The sequence below is a fragment of the Notolepis coatsorum genome, assembly GCF_963971535.1.
Source record: "Notolepis coatsorum genome assembly, chromosome: 17".
NCBI classification, from domain to species: Eukaryota; Metazoa; Chordata; class Actinopteri; order Aulopiformes; family Paralepididae; genus Notolepis; species Notolepis coatsorum.
The window spans coordinates 85,720,214-85,744,876 of NC_140181.1; the positions used below are offsets into that span (position 1 = coordinate 85,720,214).

Genomic DNA, 24,663 nt, shown 5'->3' on the forward strand with positions numbered 1-24,663 from the left:
AAAATTCCTAACTTCACTCGGGACCCTGTGAGATTGTTAAGCCCAGAAAGGGTTAAACACGCGTGCATCTCTGTGTCCAGGTCCCATCATCAGCCTGGAGTCCCTAGGAAGTGGGGGTCCCCAGTCCAAACTGTCCAAGAGACACTGGCTTCGTCTCTTCAAACAACCTGCTGTCTGGTGAGATGAGGAACAAAGACAACAGGAGTGTGTGTGTGTGTGTGTGTGTGTGTGTGTGTCAGCGTTTCCGTTAGAACATATTCGTGCCGGTCTGAGTGTCCTGCAAGATTTCTATCCCCGGACATATTCCTGAAATTCCGGTCAGAGTTTTAAACAGCAGTCTGTTATAATCACATTTTTATGAGCTAACGAATTCCGTTATATTGGACATTTGTATTAATTACATCAAGCGAAGAATGAGAAATTGATTTGCAGAATCAAATTACTATCTCTCGCCTCCCAAGTTAGTGCGATACGCTGATCCAGCATCAAGCTCTGCTCGCACTGCAGCAGCTGTCACACGCACCCCCAAATGAATCTCGAGTCGACATCGCTTCACCTCGTTGTATCAGACACGTCACACATATCATAATGTTCAACTTCACACACAGCAAACTGTAGTTGATCATCACATTGCCTCGTTTGCATGCAGAGAGCGAGAGGACGAGCCACATGCTCGTAATGCGTTTGTTGATTTCATTATAGCCTACATTTAGTTATAATCAATTATATGCATTACTGTGACACGGCAGTCAACCAACAGTTGCATTATGATTAAAAAATGTCAACACTTACTCACCCCGTCTCGTTCTGCCTATCCGTTTTGTACCTGCGACTAGATCCCCATTGCATTGGAACAGGTGGACTTCTGCGAGGCTCGCAACGGTAGCAGCAGACTGGGGATGCTCTTTGTGGTTCAATCAATAAAGTGTACTTTGTGTACGTTCAATCAATGTTATCTCTCGTACATCATAGACGCTAGACTACTAGACTATAATGTCGTACCTCAGCCAGGAGAATTTAACTTTCCACTCGGGCCGCCGCCTGAACGCTCGACATTTGTTTATTTTCCGCGGGAGCATCGGCGGTCTCTGTGACTTCAGAAGACTCATCTTCGTTGTCAATGTCATTATTATTAGACCTGCTTGTGCTTGGTTTCATGAAATATTTGTTAGGTTTAGCTTGTTTGGCCATCTCTCTCTCTCGCTCGTATAGCTGTTTGTCGTTATTATGGTGGCCAGACAGGCTCAAAAAAAGAAAAGAAAAGATTCACATCCGAGCGGCGCCATCCGCGCTTTATTAGAGCGAAGCACAATGAAACAAATGTAATGATTGTTTCGTTCATCGCATAGGCTATTTAATTTTAGCCTATTTTAATACAATTCAAATAATAAAATTGTGCTTAGAGGAATTATTTCCACCGGACATTATGACCGGAGATATTTAAATATTCGGACTTCAACATATTTTGCCAGTCAAATACCGGTAATTACCGGCTAACGGAAACGCTGGTGTGTGTGTATCTGTGTCTGTCTGTCTATACATGCGCTTTGCAGATGCAGACCTGGTGTGCTGGATCGGAGCATCGTAGTCCTCAACTGGCCAAACATTAGACGACATCTGCTCTTGCCATATTTAACAAGCTAAAATAATAATAAACGCGAGACCTGACCTGCAAACAAGATGAGAGGAGATGAGAGCTGAGGAGGAGGCAGGGGCTGGTGTGTGTGTGTGTGTGTGTGTGTGTGTGTGTGTGTGTGTGTGTGTGTGTGTGTGTGTGTGTGTGTGTGTGTGTGTGTGTGTGTGTGTGTGTGTGTGTGTGTGTGTGTGTGTGTGTGTGTGTGTGTGTGTGTGTGTGTGTGTGTGTGTGTGTGTGTGTGTGTGTGTGTGTGTGTGTGTGTGTGTGTGTGTGTGTGTGTGTGTGTGTGTGTATTCATATAAACTAATGGTTATGCAACCCATCTGTCCTGTTTTCAGTGGCCGCAATATTCTCTGGTTTCATGTTCTGCTGAGGCTCAACCACGCCCTAATATTCAATATTTGCATAAGGACACATCACTGGACTCACTGGACACAGGACTGCCTGGGTCAATATTCACACAGTGCCCTTGCTTTAGCAAACATTCTGTGGTTTCTTTAGGCCAGATACAGCTAGCCTTATCCCGGATGTGACTTGTATGGGTAACATTGTCATCACGTCAAAGTCTCTCTCACGAGAAGTCCACTCACTCTGCCACCATCTTGATAACGGTTGACCCCTTCTGGTTTCTGCCACAGAGTCCTTAGTTACCATGGCAACCGCTCACTGCAGAGATTGTTATTCATTTTACAACATATTTTAAAACTCACATTTCACCTCAAAATGCAGTAATTATAATTTTACGCAACATAAAGTAAAATCATTATTTTCTGTATGTTTGTTTGTTTTATACACATTTAAAATGTCTCTATTCCAGGAGTGCTCCATCTCTTCATTTATTTAGCGTGTCCCTGATTACAGTAATGTTTATTTCAATAAACCAATACATTCGGAAACTTTATGCAACCTGTGGACATTCTGACAAACAGTATCTCAAGCTCAGACAAGCTTTCCATGGGTTTAGTCCAATCAGATCGCGGCTCACTTGTAAACCGCATCTACCCTCAGCATCTACCCTCTGTACAGCACTTTGGTTGATACGTGTCATGTTAAATGTGCTATATAAATAAATCTGATTGATTGATCAGAGTCAATCGAGGACTCTGCTATTTCACCCCCCCCCCTTACATTGGTTAACTCTTTACTGATTGTACTTGAGACCTTTTTTGACGAGAACTGATCTTTGTTATTGGGTGAAAATCGACTACTCGATTATTTGATGATTACTAAAAATGCAGCAGTCGTGAATGTCCGGAGAACATGCACTTTCTGTACATCTCTGGTGACATCATCATACACCCCAACACACATTCTGTCCATCTCTGGTGACATCATCATACACCCCAACACACATTCTGTCCATCTCTGGTGACATCATCATACACCCCAACACACATTCTGTACATCTCTGGTGACATCATCATACACCCAACACACATTCTGTACATCTCTGGTGACATCATCATACACCCCAACACACATTCTGTCTATCTGATGTATTGATGGCGCTTTCTGTTCCTCTCTGGTCTCTGACTGAGCAGCGCTGTGATCATCACACACCTCTGCACCGCCAGCACCTTCTTCACGCTCTTGTCGTGGCTGCCGACGTTCTTCAGGGACACTTTCCCTGGCGCCAAGGTAATTTTATTACTTTATTCACTTTATTACCCTCGTCTCAGAGAAGAAAACATCACTTTATTCACTTTATTACCCTTGCCTCAGAGAAGAAAACTTTATTAACTTTATTACCCTCGCCTCAGAGAAGAAAACATCACTTTATTCACTTTATTACCCTCGCCTCAGAGAAGAAAACTTTATTAACTTTATTACCCTCGCCTCTGAGAAGAGAACTTTATTAACTTTATTACCTTCGCCTCTGAGAAGCGAACTTTATTAACTTTATTACCCTCGCCTCAGAGAAGAAAACTTTATTAACTTTATTACCCTCGCCTCAGAAAACATAACTTTATTAACTTTATTAACCTCGCCTCAGAGAAGAAAACATTATTGCTTTATTAACTTTATTACCCACGCCTCAGAGAAGAAAACATTATTACTTTATTACCCTCGCCTCAGAAAACATAACTTTATTAACTTTCTTAACCTCGCCTCAGAGAAGAAAACATTATTGCTTTATTAACTTTATTACCCATGCCTCAGAGAAGAAAACATTATTACTTTATTAACTTTATTACCCTCGCCTCAGAGAAGAAAACATAACTTTATTAACTTTATTACCCTCGCCTCAGAGAAGAAAACTTTATTACTTTATTACCCTTGCCTCAGAAAGCATAACTTTATTAACTTTCTTAACCTCGCCTCAGAGAAGAAAACATTATTGCTTTATTAACTTTATTACCCACGCCTCAGAGAAGAAAACATTATTACTTTATTAACTTTATTACCCTCGCCTCAGAGAAGAAAACATTACTTTATTACCCTCGCCCAAGACTTTGAAGGATAGAGATAACAGCTGTGAGGACAACTGGCCTTTTAATCACAAGAATTAGATCTTGGCTTAGGCATAGAGATCTTTCCCACACTGAATTGGACAACAACATTTTACTTCACAGGTACATATAATAAAATACACCAGGACCTGGATAGATGGTTGAGCCTTCCTAATTCCTTACAGGCCCGAGCATCCATAATTAAAATTAACATACTACCTAGGATACATTTAGTCAGTTCAATGCTCCCCCTGACTCCTCCAATAGACCTCAAACTATGATATCTAAATGAATTTGGAATAATAAACACCAGATAATTAAAAGAACTACCACTCAACGTAGGAAATAGGATGGGGGCTTGGCAGTCCCAGATTTTAAGTTATATTTCTGGTCCTTCTTGCTGAGACCCTGATAAACTGGCTGCACCCTGAAATTGCTGTGTCTTGGCGCTCCTTAGAAGCAGCAGCTGTCTCACCACAAAGACTACAGGATGTAGTATACTCCACTATCCCTATATCAAAATGCCTAAGATATGGACCAATCATATCCCACGTGATTCAAACGTGGTGTAATGTAGAGCGGTCCTGTGCGGTTAAATGCCTGTGGCACCTTGACTCTCCAATTTTTCATAACCAGCTACTACTTGTTGGGCACAAACCTGTTAATATTCCTCAATGGGAGAGGAGGGGAGTTCATACTCTGGAAGATATATATGATAAAAATGGTCTTCGAGTGTTTCAGGACCTAAAAGTGTTTTATGATATACCTGGCGAATCATTCTTCCTCCCTGTGCACTTTATGCTCTTTAACACTTTAACTGCCACACACGAGATATCTTGGGTTTCCAATAGTTATGTTGAAAGCCACTCACGAGATTTCTCTGATTTTTTATTTTATTTTTTTTTTCCGCGATCTGAAATAATATTGCATCACGCGAGCCTACCCGAGTATACCCGAGCACCGCCGGCGATCATATGTGGAAAAAAGCGCCCCCTATCGTCTACCAGATGACATAAGGGATTTTGGAATGGACTCAATGAAAATGGATGGGGGAAAAAATCCGGTACTCCACATTTTCCAGTCCACTGATCCAGCCGGGGTTACCACAGTTCATTCTGGAGCCTCTGAGACCCGCGGAATCATGTGTACTACTGTATCACGTTGGATCCATACACTTATCGATTTTTTCGAATGGTGATCAGGAATTGGAATATACCAGTTGGATACCATCTGATGTCAGGTAAGGAATCTATGTTATCAGTGTTAGGATAATCAGACAAATTTTGATGAAGATATAGGCTGTTTTGTGAAATGTGCTCTATCGGTTTGACTGCACTGACTGGAAAATAGTCTTTGATAAGCGACGGGCAGATTAGACACATAGCCATAATTTAAAACATAGATTAGGCGATATTAACGTTAACATTGAAGTGGACCGTGGCATCAAGGGGGTAAAAAGGAAAACCCGGCGTGGCACTCAAAGTGTTAAGAGCCACCGGCACATATCCATATGTTCTGTGATTGCCCACCAGTAGCCCATTTTTGGAAATCTATAGCAACTAAACTCTCAAACATCTGTAATATATCAATTCCATTCACGGCAGCAACATTACTTGTAAACGATATATCTTTACTACCAACATCCATACAACAGAAAATAATTATTCTGGCAGGCGTTACAGCCAATGGAAGTCTAATGTCTTTTGTGTTGTTTGTGATGTTTTTATTTTTTACTTGATATTTTGTATTTATTAGTTAAGTTTTGATCTGTAAGTATTTATTATTGTCTTGTCATTATTATTATTGTTGTTATTATTGACATTGATGTTGTGTTGTTTGTTGAACATTTAAAATAAAGAAAATTTGATAAAAAAAAAGAAAAAATAATTAGATCTTGGCAGAACCGAACAACCTACCGTATTGATGTTCTTGATCAACTTTGATCCAATAATCTGTGTTACCTTTCTCTATCCCTCCAGGGCTGGGTGTTCAATGTGATCCCCTGGCTGGTTGCCATCCCCTCTTCTCTCCTCAGTGGCTGTCTGTCTGACCACCTCATCAGCCAAGGTAGAGCCACTGAAGAATTAGAGATGGAGGTTGAATTTAAATGATCTCTTGGTAACAGAGTCCTTGTCCTCCTTGTTTCTGTCTCCATCTCACCAGGTTATGATACGGCCTCTGTGAGGAAGTTGATGCAGGTGATGTAGATTCATCAATTATATTAATTATATCAAGTTACTGGTATATATTAATTAATCAATACTATATTAGGCCCTGAACCCCAATCTGATGGCATTTTATCACAGCGACCCCATCTTAGAAGATTGATTATTGACCTAAAACCTATGACCAGAATAGTTACTTTTATAAATTATCTTATTGGGCTTACTTCTTAAGTGAATGAAACAATAGTGACATTTCATTTTTTTATTATTTAAACTCGAAAAGCAACTTAGGTTTCCCTCATTTACAGTCACGTCTAGTGTACATACAGAAATAAGAAAAAAGGCATATAAAATCATAACAATAAGAAAACAAGGCAAGACAAAAGTAAGGATACCAATTAATTAAAACATGTACAACTTGATTAACAAAGGTTATCAAAAACAGAGGGGAGAATCTCAAGCTTTAAGGACTTTTGGAGTTCATTCCATGAGCTAGAGGGGCATCATAGCAAAATGCAGATTTACCCTTAAATTAAACTACGTCCTTATTCTTATATCCTGGCCCAGAAGAACCCACTTTGAGACAGATTTATGATAACATTAGGGATGGTTTGTTTTCCACCCAGTCAAGAATGAATGAATATCTTCTACCCTGCCACACTTGTATACCTATATGTACCTGTTAGGGCTGTACCGAATGCTTCGAAGCTTCGATCATAATGTTGACATTCGAATTCTAAATCAACATTCAAATTAAAAAAATTTAAGAATTTTTAAGAATTTTGGTGTCTATTCAATCTGTTTAAACCAATAGGGGTTTTCTTCACAGTTGCAGTTAAAGATTAGGCTACACTAATAGTATACTATAAGACGTCACCATCACTTTCATACCAACCGTGCCCTTATTGGATTATTTATGTTGACGAAACTGAGTTATATTCATTAAAGAAAGTTGATTAATAAAAGAAAAAGACTAATTTAATCATATTAATCACTTTATTCAAATTGAGGATTTATATATATCTATATATATTTTTTTTATAGACATTCAAAGCTTCGTTCGAATACTTCAATCGAAGCTTCGAATGTTAAAAAATTACATTCGGTACAGCCCTAGTACCTGTGCCCTAACATCTTGGTGTGTGTGTTCCGTATCATTTCTCCCATCCAGTTCTTCTCCATGGGCGTGTCCAGTGTGTTTACTCTCTTGCTGTGTGGCACCTCCACCTTCCCCTGGGCTGTGGCCTTCGTGTCTGCCACCATGGGCCTCACCACCTTCAGCCACAGGTATTGGTCTTCTTGTCCCTCGTACGCCAGGAACACGCGCAGTCCGTGCGAAGTGCCACCGAAGCGCCGGGAATCTGCAGCGATGGTTTTGGCGTCTGGTCTATTTTCTCGATATCGGTCATATGCCAGATTATAAAAAAAAAACTGAAACAAATTTTAACTTTAAGGGAGGGAGGGAGACAGCGCGAGGTGATACAGAGAGATATAACGAGATAGACACTTTTTCACTCTCTCCGTCTCTCTGGACCGTCCTGGCGGTTTGAGACGGGTACAAACGGAGAGGAGTTTGGAGTTACTATTTATTTTTAACCCATGATAAAGATCGGCTCTACCTTTTATTTTTAAAAGAGTAGCGGACCAGATGAGGGTGATTCAGGGTGATTCATGGCACGTCGGACCAGTGTTAATTTAGTCAACGAAAATGATGACTAAATATGGTCGTCAACGAAGCTTTTACTCCTGACGACAACGAGACGAGACGTCACGTTAATGGAGAGCATGTGACACTAACGTGACTTAATGATTCATGCAATGTCGTTGACTAAAAACGACGACACAAAATGTAGTTTACAAAATAAAATCTTGCCGAAATCTCAAAATAATTTTAACTTTTAGAATAATTCATGTTGTTATTAGTGCAGCATTTCCGTTTCCTATGTGTGCAGCGCAAGTGCTTTGATTCATTTCCTCACCCGCATTAATTGTTCTTAGCCAGCATTCTAGATAGCAGTAACTGCACACGGGCATGGGTTTAATGGAACAATGGCGGGGCAACAGGGTCTCTGTGTAACCATTGTAACCGAGGAATAGTCCGCCTATACTTTCAAACTATAGTCAAATAAAATCACGGGAGAATTTATATCTGATCATCAACATAACGGTTTTATTCACCTTCTTCCTCTTTCCACTCCACAACAACATAAGTCTAACCAGCTAGCACTAACGTTAGCTTGTTTTTGTTTAGAAAATGCTCACGCCAACTTATGAGGCTGTAACTGAGTGGCTAGACTAAACTAAAAAGACTAAATTGAGACTAAACAAAAAAGACTAAAACTAAAATGCTCAGACCTGTAGTTGACTAAAACTTGACTAAACGAAAAATAGATAAAGGTGACTAAATATGATAAACGAAAAAGAGCATTTGAGACAGACTAAAACTAAAATAAAAAATAGCTGACAAAATTAACACTGCGTCGGACCCAGTCTTACAGTAGGCGTGTTCGAGATTGGCGAGGCGGACGCAGATCTGCGCAGGTTTTACTACGGCCTTGCCAAGCGCTGCATGGTGGTTAGAATGTTGTCCGACTTGCTCTGGAAATCTGATGAGACGAGGCGCGGAAATCTTACGGGAGCGAGCCACGCACAGCCTTCAGAGCGAGGCGCCACAGTACCTCTCACCCGACTGCTCCACGCAAATCCATGATGGGAAACGACTTGCTATCGTTGCGCAAAGCGCCTATTGGCTCAGAAAAGTTGTCACCTGGTTGTCACTAGGGCTGTCTTAAATACTTCGAAGCTTCGTTCGATGGCACAAGCTTCGAACATTTAAAAAAAAATCAAAGTAAAAAAAAAAAAAAAAATTATTTTTTTAACTTTGATTATTATTTTTTGTTCGAAGCTTGTGCCATCGAAATAACGTGTATCCATTCAACTAGCTGCTGTACTGCTATGGTAGCTAGCCTAGCCGCAATGCTATGGCCGATCCCATTCACGTTAGCATGTAAGCTAACAACAAGAGCTACTACTTGACCTTACCCCCAGAACCCACCTCACCCCTGCCCACTTTGACAACCTAGGATGGCTTAGAGTAGACGACAGAGTACAGCAACTTGCAATGGGCCTGGTCTACAAGATACACTACACAACTAAGGTACCCATGTACATGTCAAAATACTTCCCAAAGGTCAGTGAATACCACAACCACTACACCAGAGGAAGCTCAACAAATCATGTTAAACCCAGATTCGGCTCAAACAAGGGACTAAATACGTTTCGCAATTATGCCACATCAATGTGGAACGCCCTACCCAAAGCTGTAAAGGAATGTGAATCCCTACCCACATTCAAAACAGCTCTTAAAGAGCACCTACGGGAGGCTGCAATTCGAAACTGGCCACCGTAAATGCCCAAAACCACCACCACCTCCAAATAGACAGTCTCCTCCCCACCGCATGTATATATTCCCTCCCCGCCGTATGTATATCTCTCTCCCACCCACCCACCCCCTCCTAATGTACAGTCCCCTCCCCATCATTATGTATATACTCTGTCAGGATCTAACAGTACTGTATATTTGAATACCGTTTGTCACAAATGTATCAGTACTAAATACCTATATGTCCCTATGCCATAAATGTCATGTATGTTGTGTATGTCATAAATGTCTATATGAATTGAAAATGGGGGACCCTGATGGAAACAAGACAAACGTCTTTCTCTGGTCTGCATCCCCTTAACAATTGTGTGTATTGAGCCGTACTGTATTGTACCCATTCTGCAATCTGTTAAATAAAGTTTTCATTCATGCATTCATTCATTCATTCATTCATTCATTCATTCATTCATTCATTCATTCATTCATTCATTCATTCATTCATTCAGCTTTAGGTTTAGTCTCTCGCTTTTTGAGAGACATAAACTCTCCGCTCTTGGTGGTACATTGTGTTGATGACTCTGCACCCCCCCTTAACACATTAACTGCCGGGAAACGCTTTACAGCGTCATTCCCGGCCATGCTCAAGTTGCCGAAGGATGCTGTACAGCGTCTTTAATATCAATATTTCAAAAATCTGTGATCGGATTCATATTTCCCCTCCGCTGGCCTGAGATCCACCAGGAGGACCCACTGAGCTCTCTGGCGGTTCAGGAGCGCCATCTGGTGGCCGATCGGCGCAATCGCCAAACAGGAAGTGCTGTGGAGGTTGTGCTGGTCGGCCATATTACTTCCGGGCACTCGGTTTGGCTGCCGGCACTCTGGCTCGTCACATTATATAGCGATCCATTGCCAATAACTCGATAAACAACATGATTTGGACGTATATAGTATTATACAAGCTGGAAATGGTTCATCAGGATAAACATCCCATAATCGAAAACGGTCTACACCATGCTGATCGTCCAACGGCGCGCGGAAGATCCGGTAAGATTCAACGTTATTTTTGAACGTGTTCCATATAAACTGTTATGATGAACATATGACCCACACTAGATGAATGATATAACGCTGCCCACGGAATTATAAACGATCCCCCGCCCATCCGGTCATCATCAGATCATACGTAGATCATTCTAGAAGTACGTCCAATTGAAATTTTTTATATCGCCCCGATTGCCATCAAACTGTATTTCATCATCAATATAATGCATTTGGGGCTATAGATCACGTTCTGGAGAAAGCTGCAGAAAGAGATGAAAACATACTTATACATTAGACCATACTTTACTATGAATATGTGAATGAAAAAGTTTAACGTTGCTACACAATGAACAATACATATAGGACTTTGAATGGGCCCTAATAATGGCAATGTAGCAATAGAATTTAAAAAGTTATAGCCATGCAAAGAAGGGGTACTTCTCCATAAACAAATAGAGCCGGCAACCTATGGTATATCATGAATTTAACCCAAGGCAACCAAAGTGTTAACAACTGTTTGTATTGAGCCGTATTGTATTGTACCCATTCTGCAATGTTAAATAACGTTTATCCATTCAACTAGCTGCTGTACTGCTATGGTAGCTAGCCTAGCCGCAATGCTATGGTCGATCCCATTCACGTTAGCATATAAGCTAACAACAACAGGTTTAGTCTCTCGCTTTTCGCTTTTCATTTTTTATTTTAATTTTTTACTTCGATTTGTGTGTGTGTGTGTGTGTGTGTGTGTGTGTGTGTGCATGGGGCCATTGGGTGGGGCCGGGGGACAAATACACTGGAGGAAAGTAACCCAGCTCAGCACTGCCCAAATGATATCATCACTATTGCCTGTTTGAAGGATATCATCCTCAAACACATATACACCTACATGCCTTGTAGAATTCCACACATAAGAAAGAAAGATACTGGGATGAATAAACAAAATGGGAAATAAAATGTAGAAATGCATGCAATACATAAATAAATATGAATCTCCATATATGAAATAGAACATTTAGATAAGGTGCTACTGAGATGTTTTGGTGAGTTCTTTGTTTTTTTGTGGAAGTAGCCCTTCTTAAAAATGCATGAACATTCACTGATAATTGGTCTCTAGTGGAGTCTACAAGGTCTACATTGCCGGACCATGTAGAATCCGGACCTTGTAGACTGACATAATTCTGTGCATAGTTTAGTCTACACAGGCCATATTTCAAATAATCAAAATCTTACTTCATTCATCTTAAACATTCTTAAACAGTGATCCACCTTGAATTAAATCACACAGCCGAGTGAAACCTTGTTGGCTGCGTCACAGTCACGAAAGGGGCTACTTAATTAATTAATCCAATCCACTTTATTTATAGAGCACATTTAAAAGCAACAACGTTTACCAAGTGCTGTACAAGTCCCACAACATAAGATAAAAAAATATTTTTTTTTTTTTATTTTTTTTTTTTTTTTTATATCGAAGCTTCGAATTAAAATCGAAGCTCGGCCCCGAAGCTTCGATTGCCAAAAAAAGCTTTGAAGGTCAGCCCTAGTTGTCACCACCAGCCACGCCCACAAGAGGAAGTTATGAGACGTTTGATTGATTGATTGATTGAAAACTTTATTAACCGATTGCAGAATGGGTACAATACAGTACAGGTCCCGTCTATCCCGTCTATCAGATATATTTATTATTATTATTGGATACATGAGTTTGGGTACCAAGAGCTTCCTCAAATAATGTTATCATATCATCATGATAAACTTCAAGCTGTCAGACACCAAATTATTTTTATCAGAGTAATGAATGCTGTCTTAATAACCATCTCTGCAATGGAGTTTATATCAAAATAACAATATATCAACCCCCCATAACAAATGGTGATTGCTTCTTCAAGTCGATTCTACAGACGGACTGTTTCTATCATCGGAATTAAATAATTATAATGATAATAAATATGACAATTACGTTTTGCATTTATAGTCCTGACTCAATGAGCAATCTGAGCATTATCGCTCTATGTACAGTACTCCTCTAAGCAATCTGGCTCTCAGTTAACCCAATCGCTAGATAGATTAATGAATTCCATATAAATCTATAGTTCATTAACGATGCTCTGTTTTGCCTCAATATACAGTATATATATATATTGATGCTAAACAGAATTATTCAGCAGTGTGTGTGTGTTGTGTGTGCGTGCGCGCTGTGGTGGCCAGGAGCGCGCAACAAGATGGTATACAATATATTATGGTATATGAATGGTATATTCCACTATAGCAGTATATGGTGTGCTGTACATTTGAATCTAATCAAATTTTGCACACGGCCATCGCATTATAATGTGCGAACGTGAACGCGATATCTGCCATGCGAGACTAGGCGAGAGGCTCTCGTCAAATCTGAAGTGTCCAACGTTCTGACTCCTCCCCCGGCTGCACTCGTCTACTCTCGTCTACTTTCGAGGCGAGCCGAAATCAATCTCGAACACGCCTAAAGTTACATGTCCCTACCTGCTCCTAACTAACCAGACTCCTAACTAACTAGTTTTGATGGCTGCATGCTGTGGTAGTTGTCTGGGGTTGTAGTAGCGGGTAAATACAGGTGAAATCCTTGGTAATCCATGATTTGTGATGTGTTGAGTTATATACTGTGTATATATTAGGGCTGTCCCCGACTAAGGATTTGGATAGTCGACTATGATTGGCCAAAATTCTCCGTTAGTCGACTATTAGTCGACTAAAAATAAAATAAAAAAAAGTATAATATATTTTTTTTATCATTACATTTGGGCTGTGGGGGTGCTTAATGTCTGAAGGACTGAAGGCTTCTTGTCGACTGAAGGCTTCTTGTCCTCTGAAAAAGCATGCAATTGGTCCACTGATGGATGCATCTTGATATTTGTCTAGTCTAGTGTGTTCATTAGATGGGTGAAATCCTCTTTCTGTGCCTGTTTTCTTAGGCAGTTAGCCTCTGGTATGCATGCCATTAGCGTTAGCCATGCTTCTAGGCCTCTTTTCTTTTGGAAAGAATGATAAAAAAAAATATATATATATATATATATATATATATTGGTGTTGGGGAAGCTACTCTGAAAGCATAGATTTGCAAAATACTTCACACTGGTAGAAGTTGAACTACTGAACTATAGAAATATTATTGATGAACTAAATTACATAACTGCTTTATAGAAAAGAAAAAATCTTCAATGTAAAACACAATTATAACATGTAAGACAAAATTAGGTGACATGACAATAAAAACAAAACACTCCTCACAGCTGTCTGCCAGTCAGATATGAACCAACACCAAATAACCATAATCATCACTGTGCAAGAATGTAAAGCATCATGTAATGTCTGTCTTGCACAATCTTAATTATTTAAAATGGGTTTATCTTTAACTGGAGAGGGGAGGTGGGGTTGGTTCAAGGGGTTTCACTCAAGAGAGGGAATACAGCTGTAAAGTATATAGGCTACTGTATATTATATATATAATTATTATTTGTATTCCTTTCTTTTCTAGTAGCTTCCAGTTAAATGTTTAATTCCAGTAGTTAACTGTGCCTCAGAACGTCAAAAAAGTTATTGACTACTAAAAGCATCGTGCCCATTTTAATTTAGTTGAACTACTTGCAAGCTAGTGCAAAATAACATTCATATACTGTATATATTTTCTTTTTGATCTAGTATGGCCAATGGGGAATTATCCCCATCTACAATATACTTAGATGTGCTTATGCAGCAAAATTGCCCAGCCAGTGAAACCTCTGGTGTCCTATAGTCTTGTTTCATAAACTATGGGTCAGCATATGGGTTGCAAGCTTACCTCTCAGCTTACATAACATGAATAGCAATATGTTTTAATGAGCCCATTTCCTCAAAACAAGAGACAGCATTTCTCATTTGGGTCCCAGGTTAAAAAATGTATTGTTAGGGCCTTTTTACAGTATACGTCAAGGAGTCAGAAAGATGCAATTGATTATTTTTCATATTCTTTTTACCTTTTATTTAATCATAAAAACTATTTTTTATTTATAATGACGTCTTCGCAAGAGGACAAAAGGACCTCTCGAAGGGTAACTGGGAAACGAAAAATAAAAAGACAGACAATAGAGGTAAGGGAAATAATAAATAATAATAAACACACATCAAACAAACAACCAAATACAATTACAAGGCATGTAATACATGAAGCAGAACGGACAACTTACAGTTAAAAGGATGGGTGACGGCTGAAGGTGTGTCTAAACAACTCTGCGATAGAGTCCTGAAAAGTAGTGAGGGCGATCAATTTGTCCATTTTGTCCTGCTATCGATGGTAGCAGGAGTTGGAGTTTTGTCAGTTGGGATGTTTGTTTTTACTGTGAGGCGATTCAGCAGGCATAAAGATACGAGGTGTATTTAGTGGTGTATCTGATTAAACGGCGATGTGCCTCTCTATTACAGCGGTGTCTCTGTGAACGTCCAGGATCTCTGTATCTGATTAAACGGCGATGTGCCTCTCTCTTACAGCGGTGTCTCTGTGAACGTACAGGATCTCTGTATCTGATTAAACGGCGATGTGCCTCTATTACAGCGGTGTCTCTGTGAACGTACAGGATCTCTGTATCTGATTAAACGGCGATGTGCCTCTCTATTACAGCGGTGTCTCTGTGAACGTCCAGGATCTGGCTCCGTCCTGTGCAGGGGCTTTGTTCGGTAGGTCTATAAAAAATAATAAACAATAAATATTCCCAAATGTTACAGCTTTTATAGAAACGTACCTAGAGACTGTATTATATATTATATTATAGATGGAACTCTTTCTGACCTGCTTTACTGACAATTTCCCCTCCAGAAATGATTTATTTTGAATTATCTGTTACATTTTGCATCCTTTATCAAGTATGAAAATCAATCGTGTTATCTGCTTTTTTCCAGGCGTTATGAATACATGTGGTGCTTTCTCTGGTAAGTGTTGTTTGTGTGTTGGCCTTTTCTTTTAATGATCTAATGAACAAAATAATGAATCCGCTCGTCTGAAGTAAAACTTGGGCGTGAGGCTCATGCATATTTTAATCCTGCAATCGTCAGAGTTTGTGTCTGATGAATAATAGAGGGACCAGGAGATGACAGTTAGGGGTCCAGTGTGGGCCTTGGTACAGGCTTCTTGACATTCCTCTGTAGTTATTCATGCGGTGTACATCTGGGAACCCTGGACTGATCAAACATGAGGTTATTTGGGAGTGAAGCTCATGGCTGTCAATAAAGCTTTGTAGTAAAGTGTTGAATCTTACCTGAATATTAATCTCCAAGGGTGTGTCCTATTGCACTTTTGACTCCTGTAATGCACTCCTTACTGGCCTCCCACAGAAAGACTCCAAGTCATTAAAAACGAGGCTAGCTAACTAGCTAGGCTATTAACTAGAACCATGAGGAGAGACCACTTCAGTCCAGTGTTAGCTACTCTGCAGCTAGGCTATTAACCAAGATTCAAGAGATTTATTTGTCACATACATACCAGGGCATACAATGAAATGCGGGTGGCCATGCCCGCTTTGATTGTGCAATAATACTACATAATAAACAGGTAATAAAATAGACATAAAATAGGCATGATAAAATAGACATGTTAAAGTCCTGAGATAATGCAATACAATGTAAGCTACGAATTAAGGCACTGGGTCCGATGTACACTACTATACAATATACCGTTTTTACTCTATATCCTTATGCTATACTTGCTATTTCTAAACTATACTATACAAGAACCACATCAGTTCTTTCCTTAAAGTGACATTTATTTTCCTCGTTCCTTTAAAGTGTTTTAAAAGTGTCCTTTCCATTGTGTTTAAAGTGACCGTTTGTGTGTGAGCGAATGCAGAATGTGTGTTGTGTGTGTGCTCATGTGTACTTGTGTGTGGAGAGTTCAGTGTTCAGTGTTCTGATGGCCTGGGGGAAGAAGCTGAGCCTTAGTCTCCCAGAACCGAGAGGAGAGACCACATCAGTCCAGTGTTAGCTACTCTGCAGCTAGGCTAGAACCAAGAGGAGAGACCACATCAGTCCAGTGTTAGCTACTCTGCAGCTAGGCTAGAACCAAGAGGAGAGACCACATCAGTCCAGTGTTAGCTACTCTGCAGCTAGGCTAGAACCAAGAGGAGAGACCACATCAGTCCAGTGTTAGCTACTCTGCAGCTAGGCTATTAACCAGAACCAAGAGGAGAGACCACATCAGTCCAATGTTTGCTACTCTGCAGCTAGGCTATAAACCAGAACCAAGAGGAGAGACCACATCAGTCCAATGTTCGCTACTCTGCAGCTAGGCTATTAACCAGAACCAAGAGGAGAGACCACATCAGTCCAATGTTAGCTACTCTGCAGCTAGGCTATTAACCAGAACCAAAAGGAGAGACTACATCAGCCCAATGTTTTATCTCGGAGATCAAACCAGAAGGAATATCTTCTCTTATCTTAAAACATATGAAAGGTTTTACTGTCATGTACAACATGTCTTCTTGAGAGAGAGGGTGATCAGACAGTGATCACTCTGAAGAAGACACGTTTGTGTTGAAACATTAGTGATTTATTTGCACCCTATTAAAGGGGAACTATCTTATAAATTGCCTTTTCCAGTGTTTAGCATTGTTTTCTAGCAATGTGGGGTTGTATCAACACTATGTTGCAAATACAATTTTTGGTGCATTCCTCCAATTCAGATGAAACAAGGTCCTCCCCCACTGAACCAAGCCATTCTGATTTCACTGGTTCGCTGACGTGAATTAGGCACTGATCTGCATATCTCAGCGCCATGGTTGTAGCCACCGTCCGCCCCCACAACGGAGCGCGTGGAAATAATGCGAAAGCGGTTTCCCTGTCACTGACACTTCCTCAAACAGGTTGACGTGATGCAAGTGCTGATAGAGAGAGAGCGAGAGAGAACGAGCGAGTGAGAGAGAGAGAGAGAGAGGGAGAGATAGAGAGAGGGAGGGAGGGAGAGGCTCTCATATGGTAAAACTCTAGTCGTCGGGGGATTTTACAAACACTCCCGACTGTGAGTGTGTGTGGGGATAAACACACGCGCTCTCGGAGCATCTCTCGTCTCTCTCTCTCTATCTGTCCCTCTCTCCCTCTCTCTCGCTCGCTCGTTCTCTGCTCTCTATCAGCACTCGCGTCACGTCAACCTGTTGCAAAATATCATAGCGCACACTCCAGCGCGTATTCCGATCCGTGCAATAATATTCGCGGGGGTATATATTGTAATTTGAAACAAGTTACCAATGCATTGTCCCGTGGGATTATGCCCCCCCCCCCCCCCGCGGCGAAATTAATTAGTCTCCCTCTCTATCTCTCTATCTCTCTATCTCTGCCAGTGCAGAGTAGACTGTGGGTGACTGTCATACAGCGCATTGCGAGTATGGGCGGAGCCCAGCCAAAAACAGCTTGGAATCTTGAAGGGTAGAAAGTGCTGCTCTTCAGAACTTGATTAGAAATACAAAACAATTAATGTTTTGGGGGGGGGGGGGGGGGGATTACAGATGTGTTCCATAGACTCACAGCAATTGTGTAAAATTGCCCAAATAGTGAAAGAAATAGTAAGATAGTTCCCCTTTAAAAAAATGTCTAAAGATGATCTGTGTCTCCAGTACCTTCCTTTTTTATGACTATAATAGTCCAGTCCTCATCTGAACAGGTTTAGTGTGTGAACTCTCATGTTTGGAACATTATCATTATCATTATCCCTGTCCACCAAACAGACACGTTATCAGCCCTGTCCACCAACAGATATGGTTAATTGATTTCCCTTGTTTATTTTTTTTTTTATTTTTTTTTAAAGAATTACAGACTGGGCCTAATAGTCTGTCCATGTGTTCTTCTGCAGGGGTCCTAATGGTATATTTCTCTGGATATCTGATCGAGACCACAGGCTCGTGGGCGTCTGTGTTTGCCCTCATCACGGTGGTCAACCTGCTGGGTCTCTGCACCTTCCTGGCCTTCGCAGAGGCCCGCAGGGTCGACATCGACTCCAAGCCTCGCTACCACAACATCCACATCTAAAAATCCTCAAGGTAATCCATGGAACATTCGGAGGGGACCAGCAGGATGTGCCTGAGGGAGAGACTGATGGGGGGGTCCTGGGAAACCAGCATCACCCACAATACAGCACCAGTCGTGGGGGTGTAATGGGGTCCTGGGAAACCAGCATCAGCCACAACACGGCACCAGCCATGGGGGTGAGAACTGGCACACTTAAAATCTCTTGAGGGGCATTTTGATTGCCTCTGCATCGGGTAGCAGTGCACATCATAGCCTGCACAATTTTAACTGGAACGTGAGCATTGGGTAGCGGTACTACAATAGCTGCCAGAGTACACATCCTAGCCGGCACAATTTTAACTGGAATGTTTGCTGAACTGACCCAAGGAACCCCAGCCTTGAATTTATGAGCAGAATGCCACTGTGTGAAGGAACATGCCATGATACTAAAGAGGATGTGAATTGGTCAATGAGTTCTTTAATATATTATTGGTAGAGATCATTGGAAGGCGGGCCGATGTACCTCTATGACTTCGCTTGCTCAATTCATGGTGCTTGTTTAACATTTGAGTACCTCAGACAAAGAACCATGTAACTCCATTCTATTTTTTCAGAGGAACATTGTTGCAATGGTAATTGTTTCATTCATAGTTAAAGTTGCAATACATTTTTTAACTACCGGTAACAGTATTTTCTTCACTTTTTCAAAACAATTGCTTTTTTTCAGCAAATCTCTTTACAACAAGATTGTGCAAAGTAAAGCAGTTTTATGTTTATAGTGACGAGGCTTTAATTTGAGAAGAACGGAATTGTGTTTACTTGCCCCTTGCTGTCCTCTAGTAGTCGGAAAGACAGTTAACCTCTTAACAGGCACCCAGAAAAGTGGCAATTTTTTTACTTGATCTTGAGGACTGCATACTTTTTTTGCAAAGCTTAGCTTTATACTTTATACTTATAGCACATGCATGAGCCTGGTCTCTTTTGAAAGATAACATTCTGAAGTTACTAATGCAAAAAAGGAAAGGCACTTTATTTTTAATTTTTTTTTATTATCTTTTTCCACCCTTCTTTTTCCGTTTTTCTCCCATCCCAATGTTAGTCGTTATGCCAATTCCCAATCCCCTTCCTGGTCGTTGCGCACTCTACCCCCTACCGTCGGTCCGGGAGGGCGGAGACTATCACATGCTTCCTCCGACACATGTGTACCCAGCCCACCGCTTTTTCTCACCTGGCAGCGCGGACTCTCACTGGGAGAGTGTAACATGTGGAAGGTCACACTACCTCTCTTAGATCCTTCCCTTGCTGTGCAGGCGCCCCGACCAAACTGTAGGCGTCGCTGTTTACAATGACCAGGACCCACCCTCGCCGGGTTTCCCACCCGCTAACACTGCCAATTGTGTTCGTATGGACGGTCGGCCAACCCGGAAGCACCACAGTTGGATTCGATCACACTGTCTCTGTGGTGGTAGACAGTCGCTTAGTCTGCTGCGCTACCCGGCCGCCCCTGGAAAGTCACTTTTAGTGCTAATGAAATGGAGTAACAGAGATCTGAACTTGAGTTGAAAATTTTTCTGTAGTGGTTGCAATATAAAAAAAACACCACGGTTCCATAGCCTGAAGTCTTATGTAGTACAGGTCCAAATGTCATACAAATCCGTTCAGAAATGGGTCTTTGAGAGACGTCCGAGTAAAACCGCTGAAAAAAAGAAAAACTCTCCAAAATCCATTTCCTCATCCATGGCCGTTTATTCTGAAGTGTGATTCACTTCTCGTTTTCGCTCGTCAACTTTCACCTACTTCCTGTATTTGCACCACCGTGGGGTATTGTTTGAAATAATTTTCGCCCTCAGCGGATGATTGCCAGTTCTGGAGCGTCTGGTGTCCGGGGTGGTCATCTGACGCGCAGCGCGTAAAAAGACGCTCAGTGACATATCGTCATGTAACTCGAGAACCGAGGCACGGATTTGGTCGAGTGAGGTGGCGTTCGAACGGCAACAAATATATCTTTCGAACGGTAATTTATATGTTCGTCGAAAAATGCAGCCGCTAGACGCTCGCAAAGTGCCGTGACTTGTGTGCATGGACATGAGCAAGTTAAGAGGTTAAGGGTCCAGTACTTTCCTTTCACATTCACACAAATTGATGTGGATTGACTTTACAACTGAAAATACATGCTGTCCAAACATGTGCAAAACTGAGTTATATGGTTCTTCAATGCAAGGGTTAATTTGTTGAATTGTTTGTTATCTCTGCCAGGCAGTGCAAGATTGGTCTGGTCAGTGTGTGTGTGTGTGTGTGTGTTTGTGTGTTTGTGTATGCTCAGCATAGCTCGCCAACTAAAAGGTTCTGGTGGATGAAATCTACAACATAGGCTAACAGCAGAACAGGAATGTGACTCCTGGAATATTACCCCAATAGGCCTGATGAGGGTGCTATAAGTAAGTAAGTACTAACCCCTACCACGCCATAAAGACTCATAAAGTCTGGTATTTGTGTTGGAAGTGTGATGAAAAACATTCATCCAAAAGTCAACAATTATTAGCCCAATCATCACAAAACGTGCAGGATATGTCCCCATATGTACTTGACACATACCCTGAAAGTTTCATTCAAATGTACCACTAGGGGGGGGGGGCGCTAAAAAAAAAAAAAAAAAAACTATAAATCAAAGAAATGTTGTCCAATCATTACAAAACGCGCAGGATATGATTCATAACACTGTTGAACCATGTGTGTGAAATAATTTTTAAATCTTAACAATCCATGTTGGTTTGAACCCCAGAATCGACGCTTGTGGCTATATGTATTATTAGGATGGAAGGTAGCCTCTTGGTGGAGATTTGTGCTCCATTGAGCGCACCTTTCTAGTTGTTTCTGTTTCTCATTTGTTTGGATTTTCTGTCAGACTAAATGTGCTCAGGTGCGGTGGACTAGTGTAGTCATGGAAATGGTTAGCCCACTTTTAAGACAAAGCCCAAATTGTGTGTGTTGCGCACGTCTGTCTTTATCTATGTGTGCAACTGTGTGTGCACGCTTTCACTTTCTCTCTTTTCTTTCGCTTGCTCTCTCTCTCTCCCTTCCATTCCATATGTCCAAACCCCTCTAACAGCTGTGTGGTTGGTGAAGGAACCACGAGACAAGAGTGACGGATATGTTTAGTTTGACAAGATCTCTGACAGCTGTGACAGACCCAGATGTTCTCACGCTTGGGAGGGGTGTGGAGTTACTGTCACACCAAAGGACTTTTATTAGTAACATTAGGTGAGCTCTCTGTCCCCCATCACCGACAGAACCGTCTGATTGACAGCTCATTACCTAGGGGCTAATTACCCACCGCCCATTCTGATATCCTGTACCACAAGCTCATCTTTTCATTGTTACACTTTTATTTTTTGTAGGGGGTAGAATACAGTCTCAATGGATCTGCTTTGTGTACAATCGAGACCCAAGGTTATTAATTCTATTGTTTTTCTTTTTTTCTTTCTAAAATGATAGCATGATATACAAATACCTCACTTAATTATTTTTTATTACTTCTATATTTATATGACTTTTGCTTTGTCCAGTCCAAAGGTTTTGTAGAGAAATGATATAGTAGCCTATATGACTGTTTGTGGAAATGGAAAACAAAGAGGCCTAAGTCCATTTTGAGTTTGTCAGGCATCACGTTAAAGTCCAATAGAGCTGGTTGTGGACCTATCCTAATTCCTTAAAGTTTCTTCATCTCTCCATTCCTCATCGGAACAGACGTCGGTGGACATGACCTACATTCTCATCCGTTTCAGTGAAAACTAGGGAAGCAGAGGAGGAGAGAGATACGCGATTTGTGTCTTAGATCCACCCTGACGATCCGCGCTTACTTCACAGGCTTCTAGACAGGAGGTGACATCACTAGTTGAGGGGCGTCTAGACAGGATGTGATGTCACTAGTTTACGACGGAGTACATGTGCAACGCAGCTGTGTGACACCAATGTTTTTAGTACAGTGAACCCCTTTACTTCATATACACACACTGATTCATATTACAGCAAATACTGTACTGTATGTTAATATATTCATGTAGATGAAGCACTGGAGAATGTTCAGATGTATCGTATTATTATTATTATTATTACACTTGACTAGAGTTTTAGGTAGGCTGAATAGAGAGTGTAATGTATTTGTCATTTCCAGCTCCTCGCTAACTCAGTTTGAATGAGGACGTTTAGCTTCATTGTACAAGAAGATGTCACCAATGTAGACCTTCTAAGACCAATGTGAGATCTGTAGAATCTATGTATTTATTCATTTTGTGGCTAATTCATGTAATGGGAGAGGAATTGCACCAAAAATGTTGACCATGATGCTCAGAGTTTGGTTGATTGATATCTCTACATCCTGCATCCTTCATGCCAGTCGGGCCTAACGGAGTGTGAGAGCACATCGGGACTGGGAGCGTTTCAATGAACAGCTTTGTGGTTGAATGTTCATTCCATGGAGTTTGACTAGATCTTTATTTTTTTTATACATTATTATAGCCTAATCAGTGGAGTTTGAGCCATGGTGAGTGGCTACAGGAAGCGTAAGAATGGATTCATAGGGCTGTTGATTGATATTGAAATCACGATTATTAAAACACAATTACTTATTGATTTGAGAACATCTATGATGACGACAAAACATTCTGTCGTTGTCTACAAGTTACCAAAGACATTTCAGAATAGCTGGAGAAACGCAGCATGGCTCCCTCCTCCTCCCTCTCAACACGAGCTGAAACTCCCGCTTGGGTCTTGGGGGGAGGGGGGGGGGGTGCACCACTGTGGAGGAAGGGTGCGCTGCATTTACAACACAAGACAAAATTAGAGCAACACTGCATGCGGCACAAACATCTTTTGGTAGCACTTTATAATAACGCCCTTTTATAATACATTTATAAGGTATTTGTAGATAATGAACTAATCATGAACAAACCATTTATATACATTCATAAATGATTATTAAATCATTTATAACTATTTGTATACCATTTACAAAGTATTTATAACGCATTAGTGGATAATGAACTAATCATGAACAAACCATTTATATACATTCATAAATTATTATTAAATCATTTATAACTATATTTGTATAACATTTACAGATTAGTTCTACATTATTTATAACTCCTTATCAACATTGTTTGTACTTGATTTGTTCATCATTAAATAATGTTGTTTAATGTGTAGTAACACATTTGTAGATGCTTTGAAAAATGGATATGAAAAAACGACTATACTGTATCTCCATTTATTTTTCATGTTCAACAAATGATTTGTTAAGACATTCATAAAACATCTATAAATCATTTGCAGATGCTATCGTGGGGGCCAATCTAAAGTGAAGCCTATTCATCATTAACAAGTGTCTAATACAGTTAATTATTTGTTTACTTTTTCATCACGTTACAAATGTTGTAGGCAGCTTTCGGATACACCCTTCTTTGTGACATCAAACAGTGACAGAATTAGGACTAAAGATAAATGCAATTTATTAACATATAAAATACATGTGCATGACATATAGTGTAACATGGGGGGGCACTAGGACCCAGGAGTACCCTGGCCAGGTATTGAAGAGTATCTAGAGAGGAAGTCTCACGCGAGCGAGACTTGACGTCACGACTCACGTGTGTTGCCGTCTGTTTGAATGGAAGCACGATACAGAACCAAGTTATCCGTGCTGCTCCTGCCCCACGCTTTTAATAAGGTATGAGCAGGTTAAACACCTTTTTTTGTTGGTAAATCTATTCCATCATTTCCGACCTACAAACAACTCTTATATGTTATGTAGACGTTCGTGTAGATGTGGTGGCCGCTAACGTTTCATTTGTTCCTAATGTGTGCTCAGTATGTGATGACGACACGACACACGAGTAATAATTATTTGTGTCGTGTCATCATCACTGAGCACACATTAGGAACAAATGTAACGTTAGCGGCCACCACATCTACACTATTTATCTATCT

The 24,663-nt window shown here is 40.7% G+C and overlaps 1 protein-coding gene across 1 annotated transcript in view; it reads left to right on the forward strand.

The window, feature by feature from the left end:
- Nucleotides 1-24,430, forward strand: part of LOC311244428 (voltage-gated purine nucleotide uniporter SLC17A9-like) — a 34,735-nt gene extending 10,305 nt beyond the window's left edge. The window contains exons 6-13 of the mRNA XM_084333926.1: nucleotides 81-177; nucleotides 3,178-3,274; nucleotides 6,066-6,153; nucleotides 6,250-6,284; nucleotides 7,423-7,538; nucleotides 15,305-15,360; nucleotides 15,583-15,612; nucleotides 18,521-24,430. Coding sequence (XP_084190052.1) covers nucleotides 81-177; nucleotides 3,178-3,274; nucleotides 6,066-6,153; nucleotides 6,250-6,284; nucleotides 7,423-7,538; nucleotides 15,305-15,360; nucleotides 15,583-15,612; nucleotides 18,521-18,696 — 695 coding nt within the window. The 3' untranslated portion in view covers nucleotides 18,697-24,430. The remainder of the gene's footprint in view (nucleotides 1-80; nucleotides 178-3,177; nucleotides 3,275-6,065; nucleotides 6,154-6,249; nucleotides 6,285-7,422; nucleotides 7,539-15,304; nucleotides 15,361-15,582; nucleotides 15,613-18,520) is intronic.
- The last annotated feature ends 233 nt before the right edge of the window (nucleotides 24,431-24,663 follow it).